Source organism: Ammospiza caudacuta, chromosome 8, assembly GCF_027887145.1.
Source record: "Ammospiza caudacuta isolate bAmmCau1 chromosome 8, bAmmCau1.pri, whole genome shotgun sequence".
Lineage (NCBI taxonomy): Eukaryota > Metazoa > Chordata > Aves > Passeriformes > Passerellidae > Ammospiza > Ammospiza caudacuta.
The window spans coordinates 32442446-32460207 of NC_080600.1; the positions used below are offsets into that span (position 1 = coordinate 32442446).

At 47.3% G+C, this 17762-nt stretch overlaps 1 protein-coding gene across 1 annotated transcript in view; it reads left to right on the forward strand.

Moving 5' to 3' along the window:
• Positions 1-15795, forward strand: part of GLI2 (GLI family zinc finger 2) — a 137133-nt gene extending 121338 nt beyond the window's left edge. Inside the window, exons 10-13 of the mRNA XM_058809436.1 lie at positions 3542-3706; positions 8147-8428; positions 11462-11798; positions 12837-15795. Of these exons, the coding sequence (XP_058665419.1) occupies positions 3542-3706; positions 8147-8428; positions 11462-11798; positions 12837-15193 (3141 nt within the window). The 3' untranslated portion in view covers positions 15194-15795. The remainder of the gene's footprint in view (positions 1-3541; positions 3707-8146; positions 8429-11461; positions 11799-12836) is intronic.
• Positions 15796-17762: the final 1967 nt, after the last annotated feature.

Here is a 17762-nt window from a genome sequence, read left to right on the forward strand (position 1 = left end):
AGGGCTCTACCAGGCCAGCCACTGGCAGCAGCTCAGAGCCAGTCCAGCACTCTGTGCCTGGGTTACAGCTACTTGCAGGTTAGACCCCAGGCACAAGAGGACAAGGAGTGTGGGTGAGGTGTTAGTGGGCAAAACTGCATTTCCTTGGGAAGAGCTATTTCAGAACTGCCACAGAGATCCAAAGCAACTCAGGACAAGTCACTTAGGTGAAAATCCAGCCAATTTAGTTGCCTACATCCAAGAAAGAAATCCAGTAATGCCATGCTGTGGGGAGGTGCCTAACCCTGTTTATATCTAACCTCGCATCACCCACTACAGCTGCTGGGAATGCAAGATTCCCTCACCCACGGACCTAAGCATTCCCACATGCCTCTTTCTAGCCTGGGAATCTAGGCCAACACCTGCTGCCTCTGCTCTCTTAGTCCAGAGGTGAGGTTAAGCCAGAGGTGCTTAAACCCCAAAGAAGGACTCAGTCTCCAGACCTTCTGCATACCAGCAGCACTGTGCCTGGGGTTCAACACTGCCTGAGGAAGAGTATGGGGTGCTGTTTTGCATCTCAGCCCTGTGGGTGCAGGCTCACTGACCATATGGGAGAGTTGGGCTCTCCCTCTCCTTAGCCTCAAGATAGGAAATCCCAAATGTGCCTTCACACTTGGAGCCTCTCACCACACTGCTTGCTGAGGTGGGGCAGCCAAGGATGCCTCATGCAGGGCACAAGAGGGAAACGAGGTTATGGAGTTGAGTGACTATGGTCAGCTGTTGGGAGAGGTGTTCACAATCTCCCTCCTCATCTCCTCCAGCCTTTTTTTCTCCCAAAGGTCTTTTCTTCCCTGTCTTTTGATATCCTCTGCTCTCTGCCTTCTCCTCCTGATGGCATTTCATAGCTCCTCTGCAGTCAGCATTACACTGTTCCTCTCCCCAGAGTCTTGGGGATGAGTCTCTTCCTGCTCAGCAAATGTCTGAGCCCTCCTCCTGTATCTTCCTCCTCCTCTGCTCCATTAGCCAATTCCAGCCCTGCTCGCTCCCTGGCTCTGCCCCAGCTCCTGCTTACAAATATTAGGATATGTATGATTTGCCTGCTGCATGACTCCTTTATCAATCTTCCAGCCTTGTGTTCATTTAATTTAGAGCATAAGCTCCCCCGGGGCACAGGGCCATGTCCTTTGTTTTAATCTTCTAAAGCACTTTGCCCAGTCTAGTGCTTTACCAATCTTCCTTAAAAGTATCAAGAAATATTGATTGTTGGTGCATACAAAGTGAGCACTGAGGGCAAGTCTCGTCTGCCCTTGTAGGCAGAGGGACTCAGGAGACAAAAACAGCAGTGGCTGAATCCTCTTTAGTGCTGTGGTGGAGCAGGAAAAAACACTGCTGCACAATCCTGCCCTTTTCAAGCCTCAGTTTTGGCACACTGGGGCAATGGCAAGGCTGTGTTTGAGTCTCAGGTCATCCTCTGCCTCCTGGAGAACTGCAGGCCCTCCATGTCCAGTATGTTGCATGTCCCCAAACTGGAGAACCACCATTTTTCAGTGGCCTGGGATAATGGCAGTTCTGCAGACAGTGCCCTTCTGTGGCACAGCATTCCTTGTCCAAGTCTGGCAGTGATTTTTCAAAGCAACAATGGTTTCAGACACGAAGTTTGTGGTGCACATAAAGCTACGGATGAGCCCAATTGCAGCCTGGGATTTGGTCAAGGATTCTTTCAACAGATGACAGCTAGAACTCCCACTGGCATAATCAAATCCACACGTAAGAGTGGGAACAACTGCTTTTAACATGCACTGGCTGCTTTGCTGAGAAGCTTTTATTTGAAAATGTGGCCTTAGAACTTTTGCTCTTAATAACTGCATTTTTGTGTCAGTATCCAGCAAAACTAGAATGGATGCATGAGTTGTCTCAAGCCGAGTTCCCTTTGTTTTTCAGCAAGAGAAATGATGTATTTCAATAACTGTAGAGACTTGACTTGTAAAGGATTGTTTGTACTGGGCAAGAGAAGAAAGAGATGTACTGTGCTACCTCAGAGCTGTGGCATGTTCTGTGGGACAAATGGGCCCCCCAATGAAAGTTGTCTGAGGAAAAAAACTGGATCCATCCCACCCTGACAAAGCTGTGGAAGGAATCAGCTCTTGCAGGATGCTTCTACTGGTCCTTGAAGAGATGTGAATATCTCAAGAGCAGAGCAAATCTGCCTTATGTCCACCATCCCTATGCTAGACCTTAAACAGAATCCTAAGTAAGCCTTCTTTTCCAACACAAAAAATTGTATGGGGTCAATCTGTGCATCCATGCTTCATGGGTTTCATGGGCTGCATGTTTGCCTCCCCCCCTAGCAGCCCAGCAGTGCATGTGGAGCCCAAGGTAGCAGGTACTGTTGCTATTGAATGCAGGTGCCTGTGACCAGACCTTTGGATGTGTAGAACCACTCAGCTGCCATGGGAAAATCAGACACAGAGCATGACCTGTCCTGCTGTGGCTCCAGTTTCTTCACTGGCCAAGACTCAAGCAGAGCAATGTGAAGTCTTGTCACAACTGGACTGAACTTGTAGACATGTTTAAGTGATGTGACTGGAATACAACACATACATTACAGCAGCAGGGGCTGCTTGTTGAAATTTAAAGGGTGTTATTTTGTATAGGAAGAACAGCCTGGGCTTTTTAATGCTCCAGCTGAGCAGGCGGTGCAACATTTAGCTGGAATTTGCAAGGGAGCCTTGCATTTCTTAAAACCTCCCACTTGTTTTGTCAAAGAGCACTTTAGAGACTCCTTGGTTGGAGGTGAAACCCTCCCATGCTGGGATGGGGCAGGTGCAGGGAGAAGTCTCCAGCCCAGCCAGAGTGGAGGGTGGCAGGACTTTAATCACCCGAAGCCTCCCCACGTCTCCCAAGCTGCTCCTTCTCATTGTGTGGGCAGCTGGTTTCCTTCCAGGAGGAAGGTTCCTGGCCTGTTTCGTCATCCAAAAATCCATCTGTCTTCAAGATTGAGAGTCTTGTTTTTTAAACTGGTAATGTCAGACAGCCTGACCACAGCATCCTCCAAGAGTAAACCCAAGCTGTAATTTGGGAAACTTTAAAGCTTGCTGGATTTCTGTTTGTGTGTTAGGGAACTGTCTGCTCTTTCCAGTGTTGGTGCAAGTGGAGTTGCAAGGCTGGTCAGACTGTGGAGAAGCTGTCAATTCCCTAGGTGGGAAGGAGGGGGCCCCTGTTCTGAATGTTTTAGATGCAGAGGGTTGGCAGGAGGGGCTGAGAGAGCTCTGGGAGGAGTGGAGGGGTGTTTAGCCCTGCTGGAAAAAGAGTCACTTGTTGAAATGTCAGGTGGGTACCGAACAAGGAGTAGCACCTCAAATATGACTCACTGCTGAAACTCTCAGCCTGCCTAGGGAAGCAAATTCTCCCAACAAAGTGGATGTTGTTCCCTAAAACACAAGCCCTTTAAAAAGAAGAAAAAAAAAGAAAGAATGAGAAACAGATTGGAAGGGTTTAGGCAGGGGGAAAATCAAATTTTTCTGGTTAATTAATCACTCCTCATGTGGTTTTTTTATTTTAGTTTGAGGGTTGTTCCAAAGCCTATTCCCGCCTGGAGAACTTAAAGACACACCTGAGGTCCCACACTGGAGAAAAACCTTATGTCTGTGAACACGAAGGCTGCAATAAAGCCTTTTCCAATGCCTCGGATAGAGCCAAGCACCAGAACAGGACACATTCCAATGAGGTAAGCCTGGGCTCACCACAGCTCAACGGAGGCCTTTTTTTAAATTTTGCTGACAATAAACATACACTTTACACACTGGACGCGTGTAAAAAGAAACCTACTGTAATGAGAGGTTTATCTTATTTTTTAATGGGATTTATTTTTGCTGGGGAGCCAGACCACATTAGCTTTATATTTATGAAAGCTGTGTTTGAAATCATAAACAGATGTTAAAGTATGCAAACTTTTTAATCGACTTTGGAAATGAAAACAAGCATTTTCCAAACATATAATTTTTAATAGCACAGATAGTATAGTACAGTTGTGCAAGTGGAGTTTAATATTACTGTGGAGCAGACTTGCAGTAATGTAACAGCTACCCTGGATCCTGATGCTCTGGAAATAATAGTCCCTCCATCATTTGATGTACAATGATAGAGCACAATGCAATGCTTTGTTAACCTTGGATAATTAAGACCCACTATTAGTAGTTGGGGAGCAGAGGAAATTGCCTTTATTGTAACGCATGTGATGGTCTGTTGCAATCAACCACGGCCGACGATTGAAATTTATATTACCACTAATTAGCTGACAGGGGAAGAAAACCAACACTCTAAAGTTCTAATAGTGTTTTCAGCCATGAAGAATTCAGTCTGTAGCCTAATTTGCAACAGTTAAATATAGACTATTGGAGAATGGAACACAGTTGCCACGGTTGACAGCCTTTTGAAGCGATGCTGTGTCTACAAAGGGTTTGTTGGGAGTATTTTTATCTCTGGCATAGTATCAGTCAGTGATAACCAAAGCTCTGTAGGTTTCAGAGATTCTGTTTGAGTCAGAATGAGGACTCAAAATCTAGAATCCTCTTCCAGGCCGAGATGATGCTGAGATGGACTGATGAATGACTAGGATCCCAGAGTTGTTTGAACTGGGTTGGTTATGAACCCAAACGTCAGGAGTGTTCTCCACCAGCAAGACACAGGTTAAAATTAACCCATATCCACACTTAAACTGTATAGTTTGGAGTTGTTTGAAGGCTACACCTACCTTGAGGCCAGGAGGGACTAAAAAGGTAGATTGCAGTTTCTTGTCTGCTCAGCATCCTGCATTCCCAGTAAGTGGTGTTTGACTACATAATTTTTCTATGTTAAAGCTTCTTCTCCTGAAAGGTAGGCAATTGTGGCTTAATCTCACATTTTAGGTGCTGGAAATTGCTCATTCTCCAGCCGTGGATGCTTTTTCTGCCTTCATTCTGTGCTGGATCCATTGTCCCTTTCATTGTTGATATTTCCACATCTTAATTTTGCAGTGTTAAGTCACTCTCTGTATTCTCGCTCATAAGCTGAATAAATCAATCAGGCCCCTGAAGATTTACATTTTTGCAACATTGTTTCCTCTCTTAAAGGAAATTTGCATCTCCCTTCGATTCCTAAGGATTCTCATGTGAATGCATCTCAACTGCTGGTACAGCTCTCAGTGCTGGATACAGACTCACTCAGCCAGTCTGTGCACATTGACAGTATGTGAGCGATTTTTTTGCCCATAGATCACTTGAGCTCAGATCCCTGGAGCTTTACCAGAAGGTTTGCTAGGCAAGGCAGTTTCCCATCTGAGCCAGCTAATGTCCCATGTGGAATTTTCATTTTGAATGTGTTAGTAAATGTAATTTCTCCAATGGGTTCAGATTCCCAAGTGTTCCAGATCAGGAGCTGCATTGGATCTGGGATGACTCCTCACTTATCTGAGCAGAGCTTGAACACACTTGAATGTCAGATCATTTGGGTTCCCCTTGTGCAAGAAGGTGAGGCTGTAGAGCAGGAGCATCCAGCTCCATGTCTCTTGTAGACCCTGATCTAAATATGCTGACACATGGCACACGCTGCCTTCAAACACAAATCAAAGACTCAGATAACAGGTAGGGATGTTATCCTCTGCAATTGCTTCTCCTAAAGTACACCTACCCCTTCTCTGGTGTAGGAACAGCACAGCCACTAGTGGAGGATCTGTACCAGACCAGCTGGCCCTGCCACAGGAACTATAAGGCACTGCCACTATCCAAACCATCTTACATTTTGCATTCATGCTTATTTCTGAACTGCTGTTCAACCCTCCTTGATGCAGTACAGACACACCCCAAGATTGTGGGAGATCTGTAGGCTGCATACAATGGCTCTCTGGGCCATATTTTTGACACCCTCTTTGTGAGGATCATATGACACAATCCTTTACACCAGCTGGTATCCCTCACAGCAAAGCTCCTCACACTGGGCAGCAGGCCCAGGCAAGGGTCCTGTGTCCAGCTGTGGCCATGACCACTGGCTTAGCAAACTGTACTGAGACCTTGGCTCACAAAACCACACAAATGCAAAGCAGAAGTGTGTGGCTGTGAATATTTCCCATTACCCATTGGTAACTCTATTGTGGTTCCTAGCTACCTTCTAAATATTTTCCTCTGCTTGCAGTGTTTACTTGGAGTATACCAGTTTCAGACTTAGTCATCCCAGTCTCCTCTAAGGGGGAAGTTCCAGGTTCCCTGTGTTTGTCACTATCATTGTGTGACAGGACGTAGGTGTATGGTCCAAACATGCTGAAGTTCAAGGCTGAGGATGTGTTACCACACTGGCTTTGGTTTGATTGTTGAAATGTCATACACAATACATTTTAAACTTTCAGTGACTGTTTGAATCCTTTCAGGGGATACCTTCAAAGTTACACCTGGAAAAGGGGCTTTCATCCTGTGACCCCTCTCCAGTGCATACACAGAGGAGTGCCTTGAGTTTATAGCTGGCCAAAGACTCAGAGTGACATTTTCAGCAACTCAGGCTGAACAAGGGTAAAACACATAAATCCAGTTCTGCTTTGTGTGTGGGGAGTTCTCCAGTTCTCCCACCCTCAGGAGTATCACCCTGTATGTGCATGAGCGTGGGAGGGAGGCATCTGAGACATCTAAACCTTTGACTTCACTAGGGTGAAAGATGTCACTAGATGTCAGAATCTGGATAACCCAGGGACAGATGAAGGGCACACCAGTGAAACAGCAGTTGTGCTTAGCTCAGTTGCAATGGGTATGGCCTGATGAAGAGGATGATTGAATCCCCTTAGGTGGAGTGTCTGCTGTCTAAGCAACAGTGATCATGTTACCCTAATTGCTGGGGTGTGAAAAATCAGAATGTTGAGCCCAAAGAATATTTATAAAAAAATCTTTGAGCTGTTCATATACAGGATTTTTTCAGCACATGTTGTGGGGGTTTTGTTCTTTGTAATAAGGCTTAATAACAGTAGTAGTATTTTTGTAATGCTTGTCCAAAAGGTTGCATGGTATTTTTAAACAAACTATTTTAATTTTTGTGCTTTGGTTTGCCCAGCTTTAAAATATATTTACCTCAGTGGGGTGTAACGTGGATTTAGCTGGTTTGAATGATGTGCCAGGATCAGTCAGGAAGCATGCTTTTCAATACAAAACAGATTTTCAGTGTTTTTCATGTGATAATGCTGGCTTTCTGCAAGGAATATATACTCCTTTTTATTTTTTCACTTAAGTTCCTGGACAAAATTACAAAACAGATTTTTAAAAAAATTAAAAGTAGTGGTCATTTTGGGTAGCCTTCAATTAACATCTGTCTGTTTTTTCTCATGGATCTATCCTATTGCATTGGCAGGAAAATACATAGAGTAGTTGTGAGACCAAAAGTGGAACTTGGGATGAATTCTGAGCTTCCAGTGCAGCAGCACCAGCTCAAACACCTGCAGTACTAATACACTTTGGAATTGGAGAGTCAGTAAAATAAAAAAAGCTAAAAGAATAGAAGTATCTGTTGCCGATTTCTGTTTCCAGAAGCATGGCTTCAGCCTTGTTTTCCTGTGGCAATCAATGATTCATGAATTCGGGGTAGAGTGCTGTCTGAAAAAAAACATTGCATGCCTGTGGTTTGTTTTGCACAATAGCAGATTTCAAGGTGACAGGTGCTGGAGTGGTGTGATAGATTGAGTAGGGTGAATCCAGCCTGGCTTGAATTCACTGAACTTCCATCAGCCAAAAGGTTTCAGACATTTTCTTGGTGTAGACCCCACCTTAGCAGAGCGAATGTCTTATGTCCAGTCCGCTACATCACCTCCTTCCCATCCTTAATCAGGAAACATTCCTGTGGCCACCCGAGCAAATACATACATGGGAAAGTAATACTAGGAAAGTATTTTGTTAATTCTTAGCTGTCTTTTGATCCAGAAACTGAAAACAAGAAGTGTAGCCAACATGAAATGACAAGCCAAGTCTTTGTGGATCAGCAGCAGCCCATATATCACATCTTCCATATCTCAGTCTTTACAGAGTCCTGTGGAGCAGATGCTCCACATTTTGCTGCTGCCTGCTGCTGTGCTCATAGTATTTTCTTAGCCCATACACTGTACCTGGAATATTTGGGCTTATTCTAAATATAACCCAAGATTTGTTTGTGTTGACAGAAGCCCTACGTGTGTAAAATCCCCGGCTGCACGAAGCGGTACACGGACCCCAGCTCCCTCAGGAAGCACGTCAAGACCGTGCATGGGCCCGATGCTCACGTCACAAAGAAGCAGCGCAATGACGTCCACCCGAGGCCACCTCCGCTCAAGGAAAACGGGGACAACGAGGCCAGCGCCAAGCAGAGCAGCAAGGTGGCAGAGGAGAGCCCCGAGGCCAACAGCACCACCAGGAGCATGGAGGATTGCTTACAAGTCAAAACGATAAAAACAGAGAATTCTGTGGTAAGAGCAGTTGCTTTTGGCAGAAATGACAGAGATCGGTGGCTCCTTGTCTCTCTGATGCAGTAGGGGCATGAAGCATTTGTATTCCATTCACCTCTCTGGGCAGGTGCCCTTCAACCCTAGAGTTCAAGTCCAGAAATGAAACTGCAGGTCAGGGCACAGTCCACTACATTTTGTACCTTCCTACCCAGCATCATAAATTCCTGCCCTTGTAGTCACGGGGACCACGTGGTACCCTTTGCTGAGGTTGGCATTCCTGTGCTGTGAAAGTGGGTAAAACCCAAGAGTGTGGTCAAATGAGCTTTACCTACCTCACCAGTTTAAATTGAGCAATGACCACAGGGCACAGATTGATGAATGCTCTTGAAGCAAAGGTCCTGTCTTAAGCAGTCCCTTTTCTCCTCCCCCCTGCAACCTTCTCTCCTTTTATTTCTAGTGCTGCTGTTTGAGGAAGCCAGTGGGGATAAAACTAGCTGTTCTATTTTTGTTGAGTATCTTAAAGCAAGTTCAATTCCTTGTCCACCATACACAGAAGCACAAAATCCCTGGGGTTGTTAGGGACCTCTTGAGATCATCTAGTCCCACCTCCCTGATCAGCCCAGGTTGGCTGGAGCAGATTTCTCAGGAGTACAGAAATTCAATACATGGCTCCCAGCTGCCATAGAAAATTGTAGCGAGGTGATGAGGCAAGGGAGTGAAATTAGGAATAAACTGTGGCCCACAGACTACAGACTGTCACTCAGCCATGATCAAGCTTTACAGCTCCAGCACCTGAAGCAAAGACCATTTATCAGCTTTCTGTCCATTACAGCACCTCCACAATTGGCAGTAGTGTGGTCAGTGGTACTAAGGAACTGTGTATAGTGGTGCTTTCAGACACATCAAACCTCTTCCACCCCATCCAGGATGGAGGAGGAGATGGAGTGTTGCAACACACGAATCACTTTTACCTTTTGATGCTTCTTTTCACTTTTGTACCCAAAGTTCTGATCTGTTGTATCAGCTCAGAGTAGGACAGGGTATGGGCTGGATACAGAAGAAAAGACCTTCACCTGCAAAGGAGTGTTCACATATTCCCCAGACTTCCCACTTGAGCTGAAAGGACTTTGAGCTCCAAAATACATATTTTCTTGATTTGAATCCAGGTGAAAAGATTGTTATTCCTGTGAAAAACATGCCCTGGAGCTACAAAGATTTTCTCAGAAGGGTTAGGGGATGTGTTGTTGGACAAATTACTAATGAGTAGCATGTTTCAGTTAAGAAAAAAATTAGTATTTACACATCCAGAATGTCTCTAATTGACTAAAGAAACAGTTTCCTGTGATGAGGTTCTGTACTGTGTTACAAAAGCTGAGTGTGAGAACCACTGGACAGAATGACCTTTCTCCAATACTCTTCCTCCATGTGTTTTGTTGGTTTTTTTCCTGTGAAAACACTGACAAAATTACAGGTCCCCACCCTGCTTCTCCTGAAGGTATGGGCTTGTTTTCCTAGCACTCTGTGCTCCCAGGGTTCCAGCCAAGCCATCTCACGGGCAGCAGAGCCCGGGGCCGTGTGTTTCTCTTCACTGTCCCTCTCCAGCACTGCGTACTCCCCTTGTGCACCTCTGACAGGTGGCGTCCCATCTGGTGGGTCCACATGCAGCTCCTGTTTCATGGTTAAGGTCAGGGTGGTGGGAGGGGTGAGATGCCTCACTGGTTCCCATCATTCCCAGGCTCCTTGTTTTGACCCATATTTGTATGTCACCCCAAACCCATAGAAACAGGTAGAAAGTCTCTCCTAGGAGCTTTTATTTGTGCCCCCAAAGAGGGAAGGCAGGGAAGATGGGGTATGGGAGGGAGGGATATGTTGGTAATTTGTGCTGTATTCTGCATTTCCCTCTTCCTCCTTTTACTAACCTGGTCCTTTTTGTTAATGCTGTCTTTGTCCTAACAACCTGTTCTTTATTCCCACTTACCCTTCCTTACTCTACCTTCCTAAGGACAGTCGGTACTAAGGTGAGCAAAGAAATCCTTTGTATTAAAATAGCTGTGTAAAGCATGATCTCCTGCAGATCTCTGTCTCCATTTAACCCTCACAGGGTGGAAGTGGAAGTATGTGGGGCAGTGGGGAGGGATAGGAGAAATTTGCTTGAGTGCAGAAAGGGGGAGGATGCAGTGCCTGAGGATTCCCTTTGCCACCTTTCTCCCAACATCACAACTTACCATTAAATATTGGGATTGCAATTGCCTAGACTGAAGGGCAATCAGAGCCAGTCAGCCCTGCCCATGGGGGGCTGCTGTGGAGTAAAGAACAACACTGCAGCACTCCCATTCCCACCTTGGACCAGGGCAGAGTACTTTGCCTTTTCAGCACTCCCATTTTTGGCTGGAGCATGGGCCTGGAGCAGAAAAGCCAGGCATCCTGTTTGGTAGCAGCAGCAGAGCAAGTTCAGACCATATAGTGTCTGCTGCAAATAAACTACTCAATGTGAGTAGTTTACATTCCTAATGTAAATAAAATAAATATTTATGGTGCTTATCTGCCTTATCTGCAAGTGGGAGTTTGGAAACAGTGAGCCAGGTTTTTACCTGGTGGGGAAGTTTGTCAGCTAACATAATTGTATGTTAGGGTATTTTAAAGACAGAAGTACGTTGTGTCTGAAATACTTAAGCCTTGATCCCATGTTAGATAAGCCAGTGTTTGCTGCAATATACCTTGCACAACCAGGTGACATGCTGCTTTTCTTCGAGAAACATCTGTCCTTCTTTTGGAGGAAAAACATTTGGTTTTCTCTCCATTTTGCAGTTGAATCACCATGGTTTTTCCAGCTGTGGGGTGCTGTCCCATCCTCCTCTCACAGGGAGGAGGCATCTGCCTTTTGGAAGAACTGGGGTCCTGCAGCAGGGAGGGTAACAAGACAAGGGAGAGCCTAAGATAGGAGCTCTCCTAGCCCCCAGGATATTGGGGATGTACCGGGGATGTTGAGCTCCTGATTTCTTCCCATCCATGTTTTCACCTGCCCAACTCTTTTTTCTCTTTTCTGTCCCCAAGATGTGTCAGTCCAGTCCTGGTGGCCAGTCGTCATGCAGCAGTGAGCCATCACCCCTTGGCAGCACCAACAACAATGACAGTGGAGTAGAAATGAACATGCACAGCGGGGGAAGTCTGGGAGATCTGACGGCGTTGGATGACAACGCTCCTGTCGTGGACTCAACAGTCTCATCTGGTAACTCAGCAGTCAGCCTGCAGCTAAGGAAACACATGACGACGATGCAACGACTTGAACAGCTCAAAAAGGAGAAACTCAAGACAGTTAAGGATTCCTGCTCATGGGTGAGCCCAGCTCCACAAGCCAGAAACACCAAGCTGCCTCCCATCTCAGGAAATGGTAAGCCCTGGGCCTGGACCATGTCCTGTAGGAACATTTCAGAGTTTGACTCTGGTTTCATAACCAAGAGTCTGCCCTGGAGGAATGTATATCATTCCTTATTGCCTCTGAGTCATGCTTTGATAGATAAAGATGTCAGGTAAAATGGACAGCTTGGGTGTAAACACAGCCATCTGGTGATGTGCAAGAGAAACCCAGGTGCTCGGTTCTACAGACCTATGAAGGGAGACAGAGGTTTTGGTGTCCTTGTTCCTGAGCTTAACCAGAACCCAGACACAGCTGTCCCCATTGTCTCAGTTACAGCCACAATACTGCTGGCATTTTTTCTAGCAGTAGGAGTTCCCCGAGGGCTAATGTGCTTCCTGGGAGACCACTGGAGCACAGCAGCAATCCAGACAAGACCTCCCTCCATAATCTTGCTCTGACAGAAGCCTTTTGTCACTCAGAAACTCCTGGCTATTGCCTCCAGCTTTATATGCTTGTTTCCCACTGGCTGGTAGATTCCTGGTAAAAGCATCTCTTTGAACCTTTTCGAGGTCCTCTAACTTTGCCAAGAAATCCAAAGGCATAGTGCTTGGGCTATACTAGATCTCAGAGCTTCTTGGGTTGCTCTTGGAAGAGCCTTTGAATGCTAGCCTTTGGGCTCTTCCTGACTGCTGTGCATCTGTCCCAGAGAGTAGCTGTGGTTGTAGCCATGTGCTGTCCCTGTGGCCCTGTTCACACCAGTCCTACCTTTGTGCTACTGAGGGAAGCCTATGTGGAGACATTTCCTCGGAAGCTGAGTATAAGGGTGTACATGTTACAAACACACTGCAGCAGGGACTTCTTAACTTGTCTCCCCAGACTTCTTGCTCCCTTTACATGAGCATAGAGCTAGAAATGAAACTTTGAATTCACTAGCAGCACATGAAACTCATCATCACTCCCATGAAGTATTTGGGGGTGGCTTTGTGGGTCCATATTCTGGCACCTAGAACACCACAAAGTGAAATTTCTCAGCTAAGTATACCTTTTCCTTCCCTGCAACCTTTCTTTCAGGCTCTGTTCTAGAAAACAGTGGTGGTTCTTCAGCTATGCTGCCCAACCCCAGAATAATGGAGCTGTCTGTCAACGAGGTTACGATGCTGAACCAGCTCAACGAGCGCCGTGACAGCACAACGAGCACCGTCAGCTCTGCCTACACTGTCAGCCGCAGATCCTCAGGGATCTCCCCGTACTTCTCCAGCCGCCGTTCCAGCGAGGCTTCCCATCTCGGGCACCGCCCCAACAACACCAGCTCCGCTGACTCCTACGACCCCATTTCCACGGATGCCTCCCGCCGGTCGAGCGAGGCGAGCCAGTGCAGCGGGATGCCGGGGCTGCTGAACCTCACACCAGCTCAGCACTACAGGCTCAAAGCCAAGTACGCTGCTGCCACAGGGGGCCCTCCTCCCACCCCCCTGCCAAACATGGAGAGGATGACCCTGAAGAACAGGATCTCACTGATGGATGGACCAGACCCCACCTTGCCTTCCGTCCGCCTCCCACCGGGCCCCAGGCGTTGCAGTGATGGTAACACCTATGGCTACCCATCAGCTCCAGCATTTCCCCATGAGGTGCAGGGCAACTGCACGAGACGGGCAAGTGACCCTGTGAGGAGACCTCCTGGAGACCCCCAGGCTCTCCCACGAGTTCATCGCTTCAACAGCACCAACAGTGTGAACCCCTTCCATCCTCCACAGCCCACAGACAGGAGGAATTTTGGTCTCCAGAGCTATGGGTGCTCAGACGGGAGCCTGCCCCGGCACTCCTACTCACCCCGGCCCCTGAGCATCAGTGAAAACATCGCCATGGAAGCCATGTCCAGAGAGGCAGACGTGCCCATTGGAGATGATGACATTATGCTGCCAGATGATGTGGTACAGTACATCAAGTCCCAGAACAATGGGACAGTGGCCGAGAGCACTTCCATGGGGTACAACAATGAGATGCAGAACTTCCAAGGAAGTGGGAAGCTGCAGCCTCCAGCCTTGCCCAGCCAGCGCAGGATGGCAGTGGCTGAGGCAAGCATGAGCCACTTGGGACCCATGATGGCAGAGTGTTCCATGAGTTTTGATACTTCTTCAGACATGAATAAAAATAACATGCCTGTCCAGTGGAATGAAGTCAGCTCAGGCACAGTTGATATCATGTCCAATCAGTCGAAGCAGCAGTTTTCACAAGGGAACTTAGCAGTGGTCCAGCAGAAGCAGAACTTTGGTCAGTACCAGAACTACAACCAGCAGCAGATGCAGCTGCCAGACAACAGCATGAATGCAACTCAACAGAGCTTTATGCAAAGAAACATGGGCATGGATGGGCAGAGGCTAAACTGCATGCAGCTACGGCAGCAGCACATGAGCCTAGGTCCCAGCATGAACCCCGACATGGGCTTGCACACAGGGTATAACCAACCACACCAGATGCTGAGCCCCAGTGCAGTCAGTGGCAACCCAAATCAGATCTCTCCTAATTGCAGCAACATGGCAGCAAAGTCTGGACCCCACCTTCACCCTCAGCAGATGGACATGGCAGCCAACCCTTCCTTGATGGTCAGGAGCAACAGTGAGCGCACAGCACTGGGACAGGTCATGCACGAGCCGAGTCAGCAGAACTATTCATCTCAGCCAAGCCACCTGAACTTCCCTGTGGCCCAGGAGACCTTTCCTCAGTCCATCATGACCTCCAATCAGCCCAGTTTTGAGCCTCAGCAGAGCGTGGTGGGTTCAGCTGCGCAGGCATATCCCCCTGGCATGATCCAGCCTCATCCTCCACTGGAGCCAAACCCGGGCAGCAGACCCCGAGGGGTCCGCACCGCCCAGCAGCTGGGCTACATGAGAACTGCCCATCCTGCAAATAGCATCAGCTCTGGCCAGGAGACAGCAGAGGCCATGCACAAAAGAACCAGTGACATGCTGCTGGCACCAGCCCAGCAGTGCGGGGACGGCACGAGGGACAGCAGCTTGATGTACTATTACGGCCAAATCCACATGTATGAGCAGAACAGCGGCTTCGACAGCCACGCGGACTGTCGGGTCAGGCAGCAGCAGTGCACACAGAGCAGCAAGCCAGCCACTCTGCCTTCCCCAGGAACAAACCAGGTGTCCAGCACAGTGGACTCTCAAGGTCTTGAGCCGCCCCAGATAGATTTTGATGCCATCATGGACGATGGGGACCATTCAAGCCTGATGTCGGGAACCCTGAGCCCCAGCATCCTGCAGAACCTCTCCCAGAACTCCTCTCGCCTGACGACTCCACGAAACTCTCTGACACTGCCCACCATACCTGCGGGGATCAGCAATATGGCAATAGGTGACATGAGCTCCATGCTAACCACGCTGGCAGAAGAGAGTAAATTTCTAAACATGATGTCGTAACGGTAAAGCACAAGGCCTTGGTGCTATCCAAGGGGCTCTGCGTGAAGCAGTTGTATGAATGTGCTTTTCAAAAATAATCTGTTTCAATAGAGTAGGGTTTTTTATAAGTGTTAAATACATTAAAGGATTTCAAAATGAAAATTTTAAAAAGTCTGTGTACAGAATTATGTAAACTTTATGCAGGCAGTTCAGTACCACAAGGGTGCACCTCTAGTATTATTTTTTTGGCTTGGTTTCCCAGAGCACTGAATAGTATCACCACCAAGCTAGGAGACAGCATGAGGGTGGTTAGAGATTAAACCCTCCCTTCTGGGAAGCCCTGTAAATAGCCCTCCCCATCATTTTTCTGTTAGTTACATTTGCAAAAAAAATCTGTTTTCAGCCCACCCCAGAAAGAAATGGGAGGATGCATTTTTGGTTAGAATAAAAGCCATACTATGTATTCTGCTCTGATGAGAGTAGAGTTTAGTTAGGTCTCCAAACAAGCCCTCTGCCAGCAGTATTGTTTTACACCGTAAATACCTTTGTACCTTGCAAAGAGCGACATTTCCAAATGGCTTCTCAGCAAAGTGCCTTACCATGCTTTCTTGTTAAGTAGCCAAGGCCTCTCTTCCTTTAAAAATCAAATGTAGTGTATTGTCAGAAGCATATATAAAATGTACATTTATAAAAACATAGTGGTGTTTCTGAGAAAACATTGGAAAGACACATTGATGAGACACATAAAAGGTGAATGCACACTTTGATCAGATGTGTTTACAACGTGGTTTATATCATGTGCAGAGTGGAGCAGAGGTCTGGGAACAGCAATCACTGGGAAATAATCCCCCGTGGCAGGAAGGCTCTGCCATGCAGACTGACACACATGCATAACTTTGCACCTTCTGAACACAGTGACTTTCTGCCAGTGCCCCACATGCATCTTTAATGTCAGAGTGCTGGAGCACACGTTACTGGATCCCTGTGCAGCTTTGCAGCAGCTTTGCTCTCTGGTGGGGAGCTGAGGTGCTCACATACACAAGTGATGGTGATGGAGAGACTTCTACTTTTGTTCCAGCCCAGTGTGCACTGTGGCAGCTCTGGGGGAGCAGGTTAATCTGCCAGGGTTCATCTGTGTGATGTGCTCAATGCAGGGTTCTGTCTGAGCTCCATGTGCACAACAGGTGCCTTGCTGCACTGATATGGGGCCAAGCATAAGCCAAAACACCCTGCCCCACAAGCAGGCTTGTTGGCATGCACCCAGTGCTAGCTTAACATGTCCCACAGCATGAAAAAACTGCTGTATCTGAAAAATATACCAGGGTCAACCTGAGTAGTTCATTTGAGTAGCAGACTGCACCTGCAGCCTGCAGCACCTGCACCAGCAGACTGCACCTGCAGCACTAAACGTGTATAGTCTCAAAAGGTATTTGAGTCAGAATAGTAGCTTGGTCAGTGAACCATCATCTCTTGGAACCATCATTGGGGAAGAGATGGGAGAAGCAGGGCCTCCTGAAGTCAAATTCTCCACCAGAGTATAACTGCTCATAAAATAGTGATCAGCTGTTTCCAGGACAGTCCCACCTGCCAGTAAGTTGATCTTTGTTGTATTATTTATTTTTGCTGTCATTAGACAAAAGGGTAGAAGCAGTGGGGTGCATGTACTTGGGAGGAGGCCTTGCTTAACTTCAGACTGCGTTGGACAAGGACAACTCCTCTCATCCTGCTCTCATAGCCTCAAATACTTTGTACCCCATATGTTGAAGGGCAGGGAACAAGTGTGACATCCCCCCCAGGTTTTTGCAGCTGGACTGAGTAGAGCTTCACTCTTTCCTTCCCATCTCCCTGTCATATCAATGTCATGTTCTCATTTGCACCTACTCTGTCCCCTGCAGAGGACCAGGACAGCTCTATAAAGGTGTTTTCTGGTGTCCTTGCTTTCCTTTTGCACAAACTGATGTCAGGATCACTCTTCCCAGTATCACCAGGGGCTGACATGGAAATGCCACGTGCTACCTCCAGGCAAACTCTGTGATATCAGGTGGGCAGGAGCTGTGCTTGGCAGAGGTGGATCAATCAGGACAGCTTTGCTGCCAGGAATCCCTGGGTATGGCTGGTGCAGGGAGGTGCTGCTCAGCATCCTTCAGTCTCATCATCCTCATCCCAAAGGCAGAGGGTGCTCTCAGCCCTGCCCTTCACCCCTCCATGATTCCTGCTGATGTCCAGGGTGCATGAGGACAGGGAAGCAAAGCAAGGTGCCTGGCTGTTTATTTGTGTCTCCTGTGAAAGTTGTGTTTAAAGGGATTGTTTTATAGTCTGCTGTATATATTCTCCTGCAGTTACTGACCTTGCCCTTGCCTTCGTATTTATGAAAAGAGGGCAGTACATGTTTTTAGGACATTATATGTTGTCCTGGACACTTGGAGTACAACTGGGCATCCCTTATGCTGAGATGGATCAGGCTTTCATGTGTCCTTTGATTGCTAATGACTTTTTTAACAGCTGCATAGGGCAGCAATGGCTCCTGAGTCCCTCCTCACAGATATCTCATTAGCAAATGTTCAAATACAGAAGCAAAACCAAATCTCCA